Source organism: Cryptotermes secundus, unplaced genomic scaffold (genome assembly GCF_002891405.2).
Source record: "Cryptotermes secundus unplaced genomic scaffold, Csec_1.0 scaffold1440, whole genome shotgun sequence".
Classification (NCBI taxonomy): Eukaryota; Metazoa; Arthropoda; class Insecta; order Blattodea; family Kalotermitidae; genus Cryptotermes; species Cryptotermes secundus.
Window position 1 is genome coordinate 28654 of NW_019733339.1, and position 17756 is coordinate 46409.

Below are 17756 nucleotides of genomic sequence, written 5' to 3' on the forward strand. Positions count from 1 at the left end.
TGGAGTGGGTGTGAGGTATTGCCTCTGCTTTTATGTAGAGACAAGTACCGACACACGTGAACCAAAACATTGGAGTCCTTTGCATTGTACGGTTACACTCCCCAAACTGGGGTNTTTCACCAGACCCGGGATCGAACACGGGCAGCCGCGGTGAAAAGCCAGTGACTAATCGCTTGAGCTATGGCGTGGCCTTCACAACCACTTGCACAGATTCTAGTGGTTATGACAAGGGAGAAAGACAAACTGAAGCTGGGTGCATTAGTTGGCTGTATTCATGTCAGTGTGAATGGAATGTGTTTCAGGGTTGAGTTCATCGGAAGTGGCGCCTGGGGCTTTCAGGATGATGAGGGTGTGTGGGTTGGATTGCTGGGGATGCTTGCAGAGGGTGCAGTGGACCTCATGGTGTGTCACCCCACGCTGACCGCAGACAGGACAGCTGTGGCACTCTTTCTGCACCCCACCCTGCATACTCGGTACATTTCGTAACAGGCATGGAATGTTGCACACATTTGAGAGCATATAAGAGTACAAAGGTTTGACACAGAAACCTGAAGAAACCAGTTGCAGTCCTGGAGGAAAATGACAGGACAATATTAAAGACACAGCGTGAGAAAGGTAAGGTTGTTTTGGTGCTTAATTAATTAAACACCATGCCATGAAGTTGTATGGTGCAGTGGAGATACAGCTCCACACATTTACCTGGGCACTAGATGTAAATTCATGGATCAGCCATTCAACAGGAGCCCATCAGTCTGGACACTGTGAAGAGGAGAAACATTTGTTTCCCTTGCTGAAGAACTGAAGCCCAATTTCTTGGCCATGAAGCCCATAGCACATTCCTACACCAACTGTGCTACCTTAATTGTATCAGATTGGGGGGGAGGTGGGTGTTGGGTTCATCTGGCTCAGGACAGAGCTCAGAGGCAGGCTCCTGTCAACATGGTAACAGACCCTGGGTTCTATAAAACACTGGGAAATTCTTGAGTGGCTGAGCAACTATTAGCTTCACAGAATGGACTCAGTTACCATGTGTGCTGTGGTGGAAACACCACTGTGGTGAGGACATCCCACTTTCTGGACGTGTGATGTTATGATCCTCTTGCAACCACTGCTCAAGCTGGCAAGCATACACAATGAACATATTGTCAACTGGCCAGTCAACATCACGGAGATAAGTTCTTCAGAAGCTAATAGTTGCTCAGTTACTCAAGAAGTTTCTGTCATCCCATGGACCCATAGTTTCATTATTACATTCAAAAGAACCTCTGGTCGCTGCCCTACACCAGGTGATTTCAATCCACACCATTTTATTTCTCAATAATTCATTTTAATGTTATACCTAAATCTTACTACTGGTCTCTTACCTTCAGGTTTCTCTATTAAAAAGCTGCATGCACTTATCTGCCCCCATGCCTGCTAAATGCCTTGCCCACTTCAATATTTCATCAATGTTAATAATAATAATAATAATAATAAATGGTGCAAGAGTACAAATTATGAAGCTACTCATTACAGAATTCTCTCCAACTCTACAGGCCAAATATTCTCCTCAGCCACCTTTTCTCAAACACCCTCAGTCTATGTTCCTACCTTAATGTGAGAGGCCAAGTTCCACACCCATACACACAACAAACACAGAAAGAAGAATGGAGGTTTGAATGAACATACAAGAACTACCTTTGTCTCACACCACAGCCATTTTGGAAGTTACATGGGTCCAAAGGTGTCAGAATTTGGATCAAGCTAATTATTGGTGTGGCTTATACAAACAGACCATATTAGGGAAAATCATGTTTCACTTCCAAAAGTGTCAGGTGTGGTTCTAGTCAAGCATTAAGTTCATACCTCACAGGAAACACATCACATCTCTGCTACAAAGCCCAACCAGTTAATGCTGTTTATTGTTAGAACCATCTGAAACACACAAATGCACTGTGTGGAAAAAAGTGGGGCTCTTTGATGTTACAACAGGTGGTACATATACTAACCACTGTTCTTTAAAGGACTAATGTACTGACTGATGCAAATAGCTTCTAAACCATATAGTAACTGTGGTGATGTACTGTATGTCCAGGCGCATGTTGGCATACAGAGCAGCCGGCCTGCCCCTCACTCAAGATGTGTTTGTCCTGACATTCACTGGCTCCCTGTGGCTGGTATGTCTGGTGATGGCACTTGTGCTGCTTGCTGCCAGTTTCCGCCTTGCATCACTGCAGACTGCCAAGTTCCTGTCAGGACAGCCCAAACCATGGACATGGGTGGAGATCACGTTGTGGGCGGTTGCAGCCACCTGTCAGCAAGGTAGGGCAGCTGGGCATCATGCCAGCATCTCCTTTCACTTGGTGCATTTTTGCACGAATGAGGATTATGTCAATTCATTATAACAGTACAACGGTATAATTGTGAAGACATGCTAGTACCAGAATTGGGTTACATTAGTTTTATTAGTACTTCTAGCTTTTATAATTCTTTATTGGAATCCATTGTAACACAACAACATAACAGTCAAGGTCAACATTATTTTAGTTATATGTTTTGGCTTTTAAAGCCATCATCAGGCAAAATACATGGTTACCACACCCAGATACTATTGAATTGCATTTCAATGTGACAGTAGAGCTGGATACATGACATCTGTGTTACACTATACAATACAAGGTACAAAAATACAATGAATTATAAAACGAAAGTTATGTAATAATGGTTAAAACCTCTTCATGTGATATTTCATATTATTAAGTCAGTTGTTGCAATTTTGTTGTTATATTCCAGCGGACATACAGTGGTATATTCAGGACTTGTCTGTGTATAGTAAACTGCTTGGAGGCCCATGGTATAGGTGTAGTATATTTGATATTAACTGTTTGGCTGTGTGCCTCATTTTACAATGCATTTTGTCCACTCTGGTGGGAATACGGATCAGGATACGTTATAAGTGGATGATAATTGTACTTGTAAGTGTAGAAGAGATTTGACAATAAACATATTTGCCACATCTGAGGCCTGTGTGAATTTTCTTGTTGTGTTGCCTATAAAACACATGACAATATATATATATATCCACCAAGTGTAACCAAGTGAATAAATTCAGCAAGCATACTCTCATGTCCTAAATGTTGTTGCCATCATCAGGAAACATGTGAATCAAGAAGACTATTTACTCACTTAGTTACACTTTATGGATTTCTACTTTTCTTATACATTAGTATAGTGTAACAGTCAAGATGTCCTTTATAAAAATAAATCTAGAGCATTTTCGCTTAAGCTAACTTGCTCAGCCAGTTATGTCCTGATGACAATGCATTACAATCAGTAACCTTAAAAGGAAGCTACTGTCTTGAAGGTTTCAGCAAGGTGCCACAAGGAGTCTCCTGCAAGATGGTCTTCATAATTGGCTACATGGCATCATACCTCCTGTACACGTGGTTCGCTGCGGGGGTCACATCTTTGCTGGCTGTGCAGGGGCAGGATACCAACCTGCAGCTCTCTGATGTAGCTCAAATGCACACTGACTTCTCAGCCTCCTGGGATGGTCTCCTGCCAGACTTCTTCTCTGTGAGGAAACTGTAAAACTTAATGACTTTATTAAAACTAAACATGTGTTGGTGGCTGTGAAAATTAAAAAATAATGAAATCATTTGTACAGTACACAAAACTCTGGATCCATAAACAGCCAAAATTAATCACATTAAAGTTAATTTAATTACTAACTTCATGGAGCCAAGCCCTTCTTTAGAAGCCACCAGCTGTGCAGCCACCCAAGAACTTCACAACATTTCATGGAACCCAAAGGCTCATTATCATGTAATAATTTGTCAAGGTCCAAGGCCCTTTGTGACATTTTGTAACAATCTTATTTTTTTATGGTGAGGAGTTGTTAGCCCCAAGTCCAACCCATAAGCTGAAGGATCACCCCTTGTTGGCTGTCCGTGACTGCTTATTCAATATATTTGCAGCTACCTCGATCCACAACCCGAGGAAGCACCATGCCATGGTGACAAGGGACCCACCTAATTTAATTAAACTTAAAAGCGATGAAACCCAAAGAGTAACAAAAATTTTGAGCTATACTGCTGCTCCTGGGAATGGCAGTATCACATGTTAGAGATACCTGCAGGGTGGGTTAGGTTAGCTGGGGTTAGGGTAGCCTAGGTTATGCAGGTCAAGAATATATTAGGCTACCTGCTTAGGTCCAGGGTAGTCTAGGCTATGCCTGACCAAATAGATATAGACTAGGCTAGGGTGGAATGGGTTAGGCTTCAATTTGTTGTTTGATTTGTTTAATTTGGTGACACATCAGTAACCAGTGCAGATAAATGAGCTTTATTAGTCTAATGCTTTTCATCCTTTCGAACAACATTTCACATGCAAGTAACCACCTTCTTGTTGCACAGAATTCACCAGACACCGCAGTGCGCACACTTCACTCAACGCAGTTACGAAAAGAGCGCAACAAAGTACAGTCATTAGATCAGCTCTTCTTGCAGCTTCAGGGAGACAACAGGGTTGGTATGGCCAGTGAGTACCCCCTGAAATACTTCATGACTACAAGACTGTCTGCAGATGAAGCCTGTCAATTGACACTCTCACCAGTTGCTGGCACAAAACATATGAAAGCCTGGGCTGTGCCAAAGGATTCACCATATGCTGACATCTTAAATTACTGGTACAGACAGGCCTCTTACACATATAGCATGGCCATCCAAGTATCAGACCACATATGCCCATCAACAAGATTTTTAGGAAGCTGGGTTCAGAGTTAGTTTGAACTAGTTTAAATGTGACTTAAAACAGAACGCATTCTGAAATCTCACACTTGTAGGTAAGGTAAACCAATGAAATATGCGGAGATAGTGCAACACAATATGGAGAATCAGAAATGTGCATTATCTCATTTTCACCAAAACTGGAGACAGAACACTCTAACATTCAAGTGATGATACATGTACTGCAAATAAAATGTTTCTGAGGGTGAATCGTTATCAAATAGTGATAAAGATCATAATGCCATCATTAGAAAATTACTACATTCCATTTTTCAACATATGAATGGAACCAAAATCGACATACCAGAGACCTTGCTGAACATACAGGACTCTTCTTCAACAAGGCGCCTTCACACAGCAGGATGGTATCTGTCGAAGTCAGTAAGAAGATGGCACNAACTCTTCTTCAACAAGGCTCCTTCACACAGCAACCATACTTGCATGCAAGTCTTTAATCACACAGCAGGATGGTATCTGTCGAAGTCAGTAAGAAGATGGCACTGTGACATGCAATCAAATTTTCCATGAATGAAGGTTCAAAACCATGTTATATTCACTGGGGCCTTAAGAGGCCTTAAGAGTATACTTTGGGAATGATGCACTAACAGAAACAAACAGATGTATAACAGCCATGACCATGAGAGGGATTTCCATCCAAGATGGAAACACGCCAGTCATAGGAACACTAGGAAAGTTAACATGATTTATTCTGAATAACTGTTGCATTTCTGTGTGTGAAAATCTTACAATTCCTCACTTCCTCCTTGGCTCTACAGCACTCGAAGAACTCTGGCCTCCTTCACAATAGTTTTCTCTATTACTGCCTATTGCCTCCACCTCTTCACTTTCAGCTCTCTTACATCATCCTCTACATCTTCAGGCATCTCAGTCTTGGTCTTCCCACGTTTCCTCTGCTTCCTGCATTACTTTAACAGTTTTCTTACTCACTCTTATTTGACCCATTCTAATCACATGCCCAAATATTGCTGCTGCTGCCGCCACCACTTCTCCTCCTCCTTCTTCTCCTGTCCACTACCAGATCAAGAGTTTTATGTAATTCCTTCAGTTTGTTGTTTTCTTTTTATTGCTAGCGGGGTTGAACTAAGTCCCCTGTACTGTGGCCACTTCTGGCCTATTGTACCAGCCCCAGATGATAGGTGAGGGTGATTGTGGAGCAATTGGTGGAATGAAGAGTGGCAGGGGAAACCGAAGTACTCGGAGAAAACCTACCACAACGCCACTTTGTCCACCACAAATCCCACTTTACGAGACCCGGGATCGAACCCGGGCTGCCACGCCCAGTTTGTGGTTAGTTCTGTGTTCCACAGCACTTTCTCAATTACTGTTCCATATACCTACCTTAAAATGGTCCTCCCCCACACATTTAACTTACCTTTATCCCAGTTACTTCATATGCAGTTCTCTTGTGGGTTACTTATGTCACTTTCCACAGCCAGACTGTACACCACTGAGTGGACTGATTAATGCATGTTAATCTGGAAAGGATTTGGAAGGTGCAGTCATAGTCCAAAAGCAGGTACTGTCCTGTCATTAGTCTGGAGAGGAAAATGCCAAAACCTCAGTCAGGACAGGTAGTGCCCCAGCATCTTCCAAATACGAGTATAGAGCATGAGTACTACAGTGACCCATTTGGTGTATAAGACTAGCACAACATAAACGCAGCTGCTGTGCTGAACACAAGTTTAAGACCCCTGGGGTTCTTGCAGCAGAGAGCATTAAGGCCCAAATGTTAATCAGAGTATTTAACGTTTGTCCCACAGGCTGCTGTGGCTGCATGAGACAGGCATCCTGCAGGTGGGCCTGAAGCGAAGCATGGTGGCTCCTGCATCCTGCAGCAATGGTTCTGGTTACTCCAGCGCTGGGCTTGGACACGTCATGTCAGCCTTGGGAATTCTAGGCTCTGGCATTGCAGCTGCAGTACTGTTACTCGTTGCGGAGTTTGCGTGGCATCACCACAGGCATACCAGCCAGCATTAAACCTTTAAACCATACTGGTAACTATATGGACCACTTGATTTAACATTAAAAGAACCCTGCAATTTTTCCACACAGTACACTGTGTCTTTGTATGATTCTCAGACTAGACATCAATTATTACACTTCTTCGTAACTGAGACGTATTTTTGTGCAGTAGGAACCAGATTTTTAAAGAGCATTTAGATGAACCCCAAAGGGATCAACGTCCGCTTTGTTGGTCAGTCCAAACTGACTGCTACTTAAAACCACTGTGTTTTACACATGTAACAACATGTAACATGCAAAGGAACATACATCTGATGAATGTCATGTCATGTGTACGTACGGCACAACTCAACTTCTAGCAACAAATAAACAAAACAGGTACAAAAACGTAAATTTATCTATATTTAACTAATTAAACATCATCCAATGAAAAAGTATGGGGAGTGGAGATATAACTCCACCATTCCTGACATTGGGACAAGATGGAGGTGAGTGGTCAGCTTTGTGCTCAAGCCTATTTACCTTCAGGGAAACAGCCCCAAGTATCCAATGGATAGCTAAATGTGTTAAACATTATCGGCAATAAAAACTGAAGTGTAAAGTTAAAAGAACTGAAAGAAGCTGCAAATACACTGAACATTCTCCATTTACTACTGTCTATCTTCATCACATAATGGAACCCTCATTTAACTTTCCTTGACGTAACATTTAATGTTCAGTTTCGGTGACCCTAAGAAAATAATCTTAGTGCTAGATTTCCTCATTTTAGACTTCCCTTAGTTTAGTGTTCAAATGCACCTTAAATAAAACTTTAATTCTCTGTTCCCTGATCCCTCCTGTGGAACAGATGAATAACATCCAAATATATGTGACGTACGCCATCTCTTACCGACATGTACGGCAGCCATGGCTGTTAAAAGCAGTGTCCAACTATTGCAGTGGAGTTTCTTGCTTTTTAATAATTTATCATAAAATCTTAATGCACAAAGTAAGACATAAAGTGAAATTACACTTACTCACAGCATGGCATTGTGCTAGAGATGATGGCATCTGGCCCCACAGGACAGGAGGATGCACATTGTTCACCCAAGTGGACCTGTCCATGTCTGTGACTCACCCAAAATAATGGAATATTGTTTGTGCTTGCGTACCACCTCTCATGGTGTAAGCACTGACTTCTGGGATATGAAGCCATATAGTCTCACAGAGGTTTACTGGATTGCTCTAAGATGTCGGTGAGTTTGTACCAGACTACCTCTTGTCACATATCAGAAGATGGTACTCTTCACTGTCACTGTTGTGAAAACCTCACATCCAACATACTGATTACTCTTTCTGAGACATAAACCTAGAATCTAGAGAAAATAAACTCATCTCTGGTTCAAATTTCTTTTTAACATATGACAGTACAGTGTATTGTAGTATTTTAAAAACACCGATGATGAGAAGAAACAAAACAATAATTCTGCCAATGAAGAGCAGTCTTCTGGGTTGTAATGCCATGTAGTTCAGGGACAGCCCAACATTTCAGAGCATACTACCTCAATCTTCATGGCTGATGAATAAGCCACACAAGAAACCAGCAGAAGCAGCTGGGAAGCTGAGCTTATTCTTTGACCCTGAAGATGGAGGCAATATACTCCTCCAAAACATTGGGCTGTCTCTGAACTACACAGCGTCACAACCCAGAAGGCCACATTCTTCATAGTCACAGCCATGAGAGCACAAAATCCAATGAATCGTTCTTCTACTTTCATTCGAGTGGTGTAGTCTTCACACTTTCACGAAACAACATACAAGTGAACAGCATTATCTTCTTGGATGTACCAAAATGGCTGCACTTGAAGAATATTTCAGGATCCTGCCAGACCTCCTCAGCAGCCTTCCTAAGCACAGCATCTAATGCCTTCAGCACCCCACACAGAATATCCTCAATGGGCAATGTCCCATGAGCAATACATAGTTAATCCTTTACTTTAAGATCAAGTACACTGTGTTCTTCAATGGCAAACCTCTCACCACCCCAGAAGATGGTACTCTTCACAGTCACCACCATGAGAAACAAAATCCAACAAAGCCTGAAAACAAAACAGTGACAAAAATATGTTGACGCAAGAGGGACACAGAAAGTTAGCAAAGTATACTGTTACAGAACAAGGAAAGGAGCAATTTCTACCCATCCACAAGGTCACCTGCTTCTGCTAGCTCAGCAGTAAATTCACCTGTCCTATGGAACATGGAATACCATTCTTATGTTAACAACAGCCCAACATTAGGCCATAACTGAGCCAGATTAACCCACCTCCACATCCTACCTACATAAAATCTGTTTTGCCTTGCCATCTATCCCTAGGTCTCCCAAGCTGTCTCTCCCCATTTTGTGAAAAACATTTTGCATGCATCCCTTTCCTCCCATGTAACATTTGTCCTGCGGACCTCGTCCCCCTTAACTTAATCACCACAATAATATTTTATGAAGAGTATGGGCATGGACTCAAATCCCACTTCTGACACTAGCTGTAATATGTATGAGTGACTATAGACGGGGTTTGGATTGGTAATTGGATGTATTGAGCACTATTGCTAATTCACACACACTGCAGTTAACTGCGGCATGCAATAAGTGTTCTCAGTCTAACGACTGAGCTAACTGCCAACAGCAACAGTTCACAATGACTGAACTGCAGTTCTCTAACCCATTAACTCACCAACCAACTCATCACATCCCTGTGCTGCACTACACTGCATTAAGTCTCATTATTTGTCCAGCTTACAACATCTCGGGATGAACCACACAAAACACAGTTCCTCTGTTGCTGTTCAGTTGTTGCTTAGCGGACCACACAGAAAACAACTTCCCAGCTAGTCCATTGCTGCAAGTTAGCAATCTGTTCCCTAGAAGTGGGCACTGTTTACAGAGTGATTACTTAGCAATGGGTCTGTATGCTACATTATAAAGCNTGAAGATGGCGGCACCACTTTCCTCTTAAACATTGGTAATAGTCTATCAGACTACAGAGCATAACATCCCAGAAGGAAGTACAAATTGTGAAGCCCATCAGTATGCGTTCATCCTCATCTCCCTTTGGTACAGATATTCTCCTGTGGGCCCTGCTCTCAGACACCCTCCATCTCACACCCCAAGAACAGGGCCACAGCTCAAGAAACAAATTACAGTCTATCTGAAGTACTGTAGTAACGATGTAACTAACATAGGAGAACCCAGATTTAAGGTTTTCCCACATTTAATGTTCATTTTTTGGTGCCCCAACAAAACCCCTATATATAAAATGCATAAATTACCCCATTCCAGTGTTTCTCAATTTAAACTTTTACATGAATTCAGTGGATGAAAATTCAGTCTGTACATGGAGTCTGTACCTTGATATAGTGTTTAACCAAAACCTGAGGGCCGTAATTTCCTTGCCTCTGGGTACAGTTTTCTGTAAGTCAGCTTCCTAGTTGTTAGCTGGTCAGACAGTGAACAATATGCATGGGATTCAATGAGCTTGAGGAACTACCAGGAAGGAGCCATGCGACATCTGCTGTATCCTATTTCAGGCTGTGTTAACAGGTGTGAACTGCATACTGTTTGCAATATATGCATATACATCTGTGTTTAAAATTGGTGTACAGTCATCTGGATTAAGTGATAAGCCAGATTAATGAATCAAAAGATAGCCCTAAAGGACAAAAAAAAAAACAACAAACAAATGATAAATTTAATAATAAAATTATTGCAGAGGAAAATAAATAAAAAAATTACTGCAGCAATTTCTTCCTCTGTCAGAAGCTGAAAGCTCCTTCACCCAGCTCAAGCCAATCTTGGATATTTTCTTGCATGGTTTCAGTCTCTCTGATTGCCTTTAACACAGTCTGAAAGCTCTCTCTTTTCATGTTTCACATTGCAATCAGGATTATCTGACATTTGGAATAACTGTAATCCGATTAGCGAGGGTTGACTGTATCATATTTATTTACACAACTGCATAATTCCTTTGTATCAACTGCTGAGTTTTAAAATTGAATCAGTGAAGGAGAAATGGGGAAGAAGCTGATGATCAGCGACAAAATGGATGTGACTGGTAAAAAAAAAAGCCCATCAAAACATTCGACACATTGAAATGGCCTTATGCTTCCTCCACCTGCTTTAAGCAACATGACGATTTCAAAACAAAGAATAACAGCTGCAGAATTTATGTCTGTGACCCCTGCAATTGTAAACCACATTTTTGCAGAGCTGCAGCTCCACCTAAGTGTCATGCAGAGAACCACCGTCCTGTCCATAGCCTCAGTACGCACTGTCACAGATGCCAATGAGCCCTAAAATTCTCACTCCGCCATATTGGCTCCTGCACCTTCTCCCCTATACTCAGTATTCATTCAGTTGTACACATTTTTTATACTCTCAGCCTCTGTGTATAATGAGATTCACCATTGTGTGCAAAGTGACTTGGTCTCCAAATAATGCAACATAATATATGTACATATTTACTTTCTCACATGCACACTATATTTGAGGAAGTACTGTGATGGTGAAAAATTTATCTTCAGATTCTGATGAACTTAACATGTTTTCAGCTCCCTTCAAAATACAAGTAAAAAGTGGCTTTTGGTACACCATCTGTATGTGTGCCTGAGTAACGCCTGAATGGCTGGAATGATTTTATTCACATTCAGTATTCAAAAATTTATCTGCCATAGTATGGTGCTCAAAGGATATGAATATTCCAGCTGTAAAAACGGGACCTTCACATGGGCCCCAAATCACGAAACAGTGATTTTCTTAAAAAAAAAATTAATGATTTTTCATTTCAGTAACTTACTGAGGCCATTTCCCCAAATAAAACCAACCAGGTGGTACCCTCTTGAAAATAATGGCAAGAGCACTGGGGGTCAAGAAGTGATACAGTGACTTTAATGAAACTTGCATTATTGGTCTGATGAATTTGACTGTTGCCCGGAATTCAGCAACCAACAATGACGTACCAAACCAGTTCGCAAGGTAATGCAGTCATGGTCAATCCCATGTATTAAACAATATGTGAAATGTCTTTATATCTATACTCTTATGATGCTGCCAATAACCATGACTGCACAGGTTCAAATGGCAGAAGAGTGAATAATACATTCAAAATTTGCCAGGACGGTCAGAGACGAGAAACTAAATAAAACCCTCATACAGAAATTTCAGTATCTTGGATATGATTTAAACAGGGTGCTTCTCCAAATACCATTCACAAACTTTACCCCTTGAACGAACTTGCTCAGTGACTGTTAGTTTGTTAGTTGCGCCCCTGTTATTTTAGTCAAGCTATGTTGATTACATATAACATCATATGCTTTAAGCAGCGTGACATTACTTGTGTACCTAGGTGCACCACTGTTCCTCTTCTCCCTTCATCTGTTTTGTACAGCCGTCCTTCACTGGACTTCCTGCCTCTGATCTGTTCCTCTTCCCCTGATTCTTCCTGCTCTTCTCCATTTTGTCTTCTCCTTGAATGCTGCATATGAAACAGACAGCAGCCAGTGTAGGCTAATACAATGACTCTCGTCTCCAGGACAGCTTCAGCTTTATTTCATTGAATTCATTATACCTGTACAGCACTGTCTTCTGGAATGCAACGCTGTGTAGTCTGGCAGAAGTGTGCTGAAGTTTCAGAAGAACATATTGCCACCACCTTCACAGCTGAAGTGTAAACAAAGCAAGCAACAAGCACGATATAGGTAGCAAGTAGAATGCTTGTGATCTACTTGGTTCATTCTTCAACCATGAAGATGGAAGCAGTAAGTTCCTCCTAAACATCACTGAACCTCTACCTCAATACATAATGCCACATCCCACAAGATAAGCACTCTTCACAGTCACCGCTGTGAGAAGTCCAAACCTGTTATTACAGTTGGTTCTGAAGCTCGGTTCCTGCTTGGTTAAGTATGGCTCGGCCTTCACATGCTTCTGAAGGCTTAGTCTGGGCCAGAACGTGTCTTATTCTTAGCAGTGGCCTTCATACTTACGACACCATGTAGTCTGGTAGTTGGCTACCAACATATTGGAGGAACTTGCTGTCCACATTACCTCTACCCTGCAGATGTAAGCAATATGTTCTTCTGAAATTTTAGTACCCACCTCTCACGGAATAACCTCAAATCTCATACTGCAATTTTGTTTGTTATATTTTACTGAATATAAGCTGCACTAATCAGCATCCCCTAAAGCCAGGGTGGGACTTATAATTAGTACATTTTTAAGGTGAGATAATTGGTCTCTAACCTGGCTAATTATGAAACATATTATCACAGTTTTCAATATGGAGAATCGATGAAAATATCTTAATAACATTAAATACATAACAAGCTGTTTCACAAAAGAATGGATGAACGAAACCGCATGAAACAGCGATAACATTTCAGAAGTCTGGCAGGTTATTGCCTAAAAGTAGAGAGGGAACAGGGATGACAACTTTCGAACATAAACTTTGAGCATGAGACCCGAACAGGTCAACTACATCGGCGCTTAAACAAGTCTGGCATGTAACATATGGTCTGTGCTATGCTCCTAAAACATTATCTGAGGCTTAACAAACTGAACATATAAAAAGGAAAGCTCTGACTTACTTGCTTCTGGCTCTCATGCCAGGGCCCCAGAACCGCTGGGGGTTCTCCTGGAAACGTGCCAGACCCTTCTCGCGAGACTCAGGATTTGCATCAGACCGCACTTCCATGTTGATCTCATTAGTGGGTTCCTGGGACAGGAGAATGGCTGCCACACCCTGAAGACGGCACTTCCGAATAGGGTGCAGCTTAACCCAGTGTCTCATTATGTCCCACACAAAACTGGCTGGGGCATCTGTCTTGACAGACATGCGGTTGGCATGTGAGAGCGACACACGGTAACCACCATTCATCAGCGCAGATCTGGAAAACATGAAGCAGTCTGATGATTTCAGTTAATCATCAACTAACAGACTGCACTGAGCAAACACCTCCTGGAGAAGCTAAGAGTCACTCACATCATCAAGAAATTGCCCACTTTCTATGGAACCTCAATGTTCAGCCTGCCACCTGTTGCTGTTGAGCCAGTGGAATCCAGTTCATACTATCACACTCTCATATCTTTAAAATAAAGTTCCTATGTTCAAGTAAGCATAATGCCACCATGATGACGTATGGGAGGAATCAAGGTATAGCTCCATGCACTATCCTCAACACTAGATGCAGGACAGCAGTAAGCTTCACACCCTGGCTGCTCTGCCCCCAAGGAAAGGACCCACTGGAATCCACTAGCTAGGAAGGTAGGAGGGACCATAAGCAACAATGGGCACTGTATTTAAGAGAAAAATCTTGTTACTGTTAGAAACTGAACCAATTCTATGCTCATTTAGATTGTAGTGAAGTCACAGTACCAACTAAGCAATTCTGGCTCTATATATATCTTGGAAGAGGTACATTAATATTATCCTCTGGCGTACACTCAAGCCTCTGAAGTGGTTTCTTCTCTTCAAGTTTTGCAAACAGAATTTTTTGTATGCATTTCACCTGTCTACCATGCATGCTATATGTCCTGCCCACCTCACTAAAACAGACTTAACTCATGATATAGATCTTAAGTTGAGGGACAGTCACTGTCAAACTGACATGCTTTTCTCCAAGATGTGGTGGGCAAATTAAGGTTTGTTATGCCACCTCACGACAACTTACCGAAACTGCATCATGGGAATTGACTCAGCATGAATGACAGAGCAGAGTCTATCCAACGTGTAATACAGCGGGACATCTGGAAGCTCTTCTCGAACCATGGCCAACACACCTTGCATTCTGCGTGCTGTGCCAAACTCGCCTGTTGCGGCCAACTGCTCCAGTCGTGACACAAACATCTCATCATGCAGAGGTCCAATCCAGATGGGCCCTCCCATCTACATACAATGACTGTGCTTAGATTCATGCAATGCTCTGCACTGATGTTAAACATTGTTCATGATGACAACAATCAGAAGAGGAAGGTGCAAAGTCATTAATAACAGAAGTGGGAGGTCAGCTGCACCAAAACAAATCTGTACGTACATGGTGCTTATGTCTGCAGTGATGACACAAAGCTCCAACTGGGGGGCCATGTGGCAATGTGAATTTAAACTGGTGTGGCTTGTCCCCGTACTGATGGGATACTCCAAGAGGCTGTAGAGAGAGGGTCTCACAACCTGTACATTGGAACACAAGCGCCAATTTGCTGCAAACACAAAGAAACAAGAAACCTGTACAGCAATGAAATTCTATCTTCACTTCTGCACAACAAACCACACCCACCCACACAATTTAAACATTTTTAACCTCACCCCTACCAAATCACGCTGGAAGTTGTGGTGTGTAAAATGTATCCGCAGAGAGATGTCTAGATGTTTCTCTCAATTCTTCCAGACTAATGTATGACAGTACCTTCACTATATCATGATTGCTTCCTTCCAAATCCTTTCCAATTCATCATTCATCTATCACTCCACAATACATTGCTACATAGTCTAGCTATTGACAATACTGTAAAATAACCCACAACAAAAATTTTCTTTATGACGGAAATCTGTAGTACAGGGCTACATCATATGACTTTCATCTTATTTCTGTTTATTGCAGGACTTCATATAGGGAAATACTGCCACATGAGCAGCAGCTGTACAGAAAACAGGAAACATGAATTCAGACCTATACTGAAGTATTAAAATATTGTGGTACATGTGCTGAAAGCCAGAATTGTGATGCTAGCAGAGAAAGCCATTGCTTGGGAACGGTTCTGCAATGGCTCAGCAGCCACCACATGATCGCTGCAACACACACACACAACAATAGATCTGTTGGCACCAGTGTTCTCTGTGCAGTCTGTGCCCTGCCAGTACAAGAGAGATGGCCATGTGGAGGCGGGGTCAAATACCTCCACTGTGACCCTGTGAGTCATAGGAGGTGATGAAATGGGAAGTCTCAAATCTGAGACAGTAAAATATAGCCACAAGCCCCAAGGGACTCAGGCCCGAGAAAGATTGTGCTGGCAAAGACCAGCAGCATATGTAAAAGACGGACCAATCCTCTTGTCAGAGAGGGCACCCCACAAAAGCAAGACCATAACTAGACTTACTGACTGACTGACCATCAGTCGCAATGTGACATGGACTTGGACTTGGAGAACAAGAGTCTTGAAATGGCAGTTAGAATGGTTGGAGGCTGCTGTGAGGAGCCTGCCACCCTGTGGGGGCATGAGCCCGGGAGCAGAAGAACATCCACTATTGGAAGATGTTACTAAGCAGCACAATAAACACGGTGACTGAGAACACTAGTCTGTGTGTGACGGTGATTTGCAAAGTTAAGTCCATGAGTTGTGTGTTAAAGTGTCCAATGAATCTGATTACCAATCCAAACCCAGTCTGCAGTCACACAACCACATGACGGTATATACACAGTTATATAAGAGAGGTACCTTGTCGTCTTCTTGCATATGGCTGGCCCACTGAAGATCCTTACAAACACACGGACATAGAAGTCTGCGCTGATAGAGAGCAGTGGGACAATGTAGCGACCATACCGGTTAGCATGCGACTCTATGCACTGCAACACTATCCTCAGTGCCTGTACAATTACCAACCTTTGTCACACAACAGTTCACAAGTGACAGAGCACTAAAGAAGGTTCTGAACATGACATCGACACTACAGGAAGACCAAACTCAAGGTGGGATAATGGGATAGGAAAAATCGTACCCAGCACAAAGAAGGAAGTGGGAGGAAAATGATGAGGATCTTTAGGAAGACAGAGATAGATGGAGAGGCCTGCTTCCTAGATGACTCATATAAAGTGAAAACAGCAAAGGAAGAAGAAGGAACATACATAATTGATAAAGGAGTATTGAAATTAAAAAATGTGCATTACATAACTGCAAATATAGTATTTGTTATTCATACTTTACTTATTACAATCAAAGAACATTATGAATATTTACACAGTATGATTGCTGAACACTCTTACTGTTTCTAACGTTTGGGCATGCTGCTTTGAAATGTTGGTACCCACCTACCAAACTATACAGTGTCATGACCAGGGGACCGGAAGCTACAATGGACATCAGGACTGACAGATTACATATGAATCATTATTCTTATGACTTAATTATTACGGATAGCAATTAGTTCCAAACGCTTTCCAATTAATTCATCATGCATTCAACACTACATAGTTTAGTTACTGACAGCATCATACAACACCCCACCCTTAAGGGCAGACAGTGAATATTCTTGAACATAATCATCCAACCACCCATTTGACTTCTTCCCATGGCCTCAGTATACACAGTTAATCCTTACATCCATTACTGCTTCCAGTCAGTGGACTGCACTTTCATGAAAATGTCCACATGTTACACTCCACCTGCTGCTGACATATTTGTGATACATACCATCTCATGACATGACTTGATATGCAAAGATATGGCTCCATATTTGGAGTAGCATGTTTCAGGGCAATTTCCTGCCAGCACAGCCATGTCAGTACACGTCACTAGCAGAACACCCCCGTCACTGACACACTGCACAGCTGCATCTAGAAAGGGGGATGGACATCCATACGGATCGAGATCCACGGCGCTGACTCTCTCACTGGGTTGCCTGTGCTTGTACATCAGAATGCTGTAAACAGACAGAGTTCAGTGAGAGTTTAATGGTTTCAAAATTGAACCAGGTGCGCTTGTTACGTGCAGCTGATATAAATAAAACTGGCTTTAGCATCATGTAGTCCATTAATTATTTCTATCCACTGCTAATATCCATCTATTTATGTGAGATTCCCACAGCAGTATTATTATTATTATTATTATCATCATCATCATCATCATCATCATCATCTCTTGTCACAGGTTTATTTCCTGGTATTCCTTTTCTTGAACCAGTGATGCACCTCACCACTCAGGCTTCAAGCTTCGCACTCTAGCACTTTCCGTAGTATGTGTGATGTTCCCAGGATAGCTGTTTTTTG

At 42.0% G+C, this 17756-nt stretch overlaps 2 protein-coding genes across 6 annotated transcripts in view; one reads left to right on the plus strand and one right to left on the minus strand.

Annotated features, from left to right (window-relative positions):
- The window catches only part of LOC111868107 (glutamate receptor ionotropic, kainate 3-like), a 16149-nt gene extending 7754 nt beyond the window's left edge, over nucleotides 1-8395 (plus strand). Inside the window, exons 5-9 of the mRNA XM_023858499.2 lie at nucleotides 303-473; nucleotides 2075-2301; nucleotides 3344-3555; nucleotides 4395-4666; nucleotides 6548-8395. Of these exons, the coding sequence (XP_023714267.2) occupies nucleotides 303-473; nucleotides 2075-2301; nucleotides 3344-3555; nucleotides 4395-4666; nucleotides 6548-6764 (1099 nt within the window). The 3' untranslated portion in view covers nucleotides 6765-8395. The remainder of the gene's footprint in view (nucleotides 1-302; nucleotides 474-2074; nucleotides 2302-3343; nucleotides 3556-4394; nucleotides 4667-6547) is intronic.
- The window catches only part of LOC111868105 (probable tRNA (guanine(26)-N(2))-dimethyltransferase), a 16529-nt gene continuing 7163 nt past the window's right edge, over nucleotides 8391-17756 (minus strand). For 4 of the 5 annotated variants that reach the window (XM_023858498.2, XM_023858497.2, XM_023858496.2 and 1 more), the window contains exons 5-11: nucleotides 17182-17410; nucleotides 16210-16358; nucleotides 14811-14973; nucleotides 14448-14662; nucleotides 13365-13664; nucleotides 12121-12253; nucleotides 8391-8827 (exon numbers count right to left, since the gene is read on the minus strand). In XM_023858498.2, coding sequence (XP_023714266.1) covers nucleotides 12121-12253; nucleotides 13365-13664; nucleotides 14448-14662; nucleotides 14811-14973; nucleotides 16210-16358; nucleotides 17182-17410 — 1189 coding nt within the window. In that variant the 3' untranslated portion in view covers nucleotides 8391-8827. Of the gene's footprint in view, nucleotides 8828-12112; nucleotides 12254-13364; nucleotides 13665-14447; nucleotides 14663-14810; nucleotides 14974-16209; nucleotides 16359-17181; nucleotides 17411-17756 lie in introns of all 5 variants that reach the window. The other variant, XM_023858495.2, reaches the window with a different exon arrangement.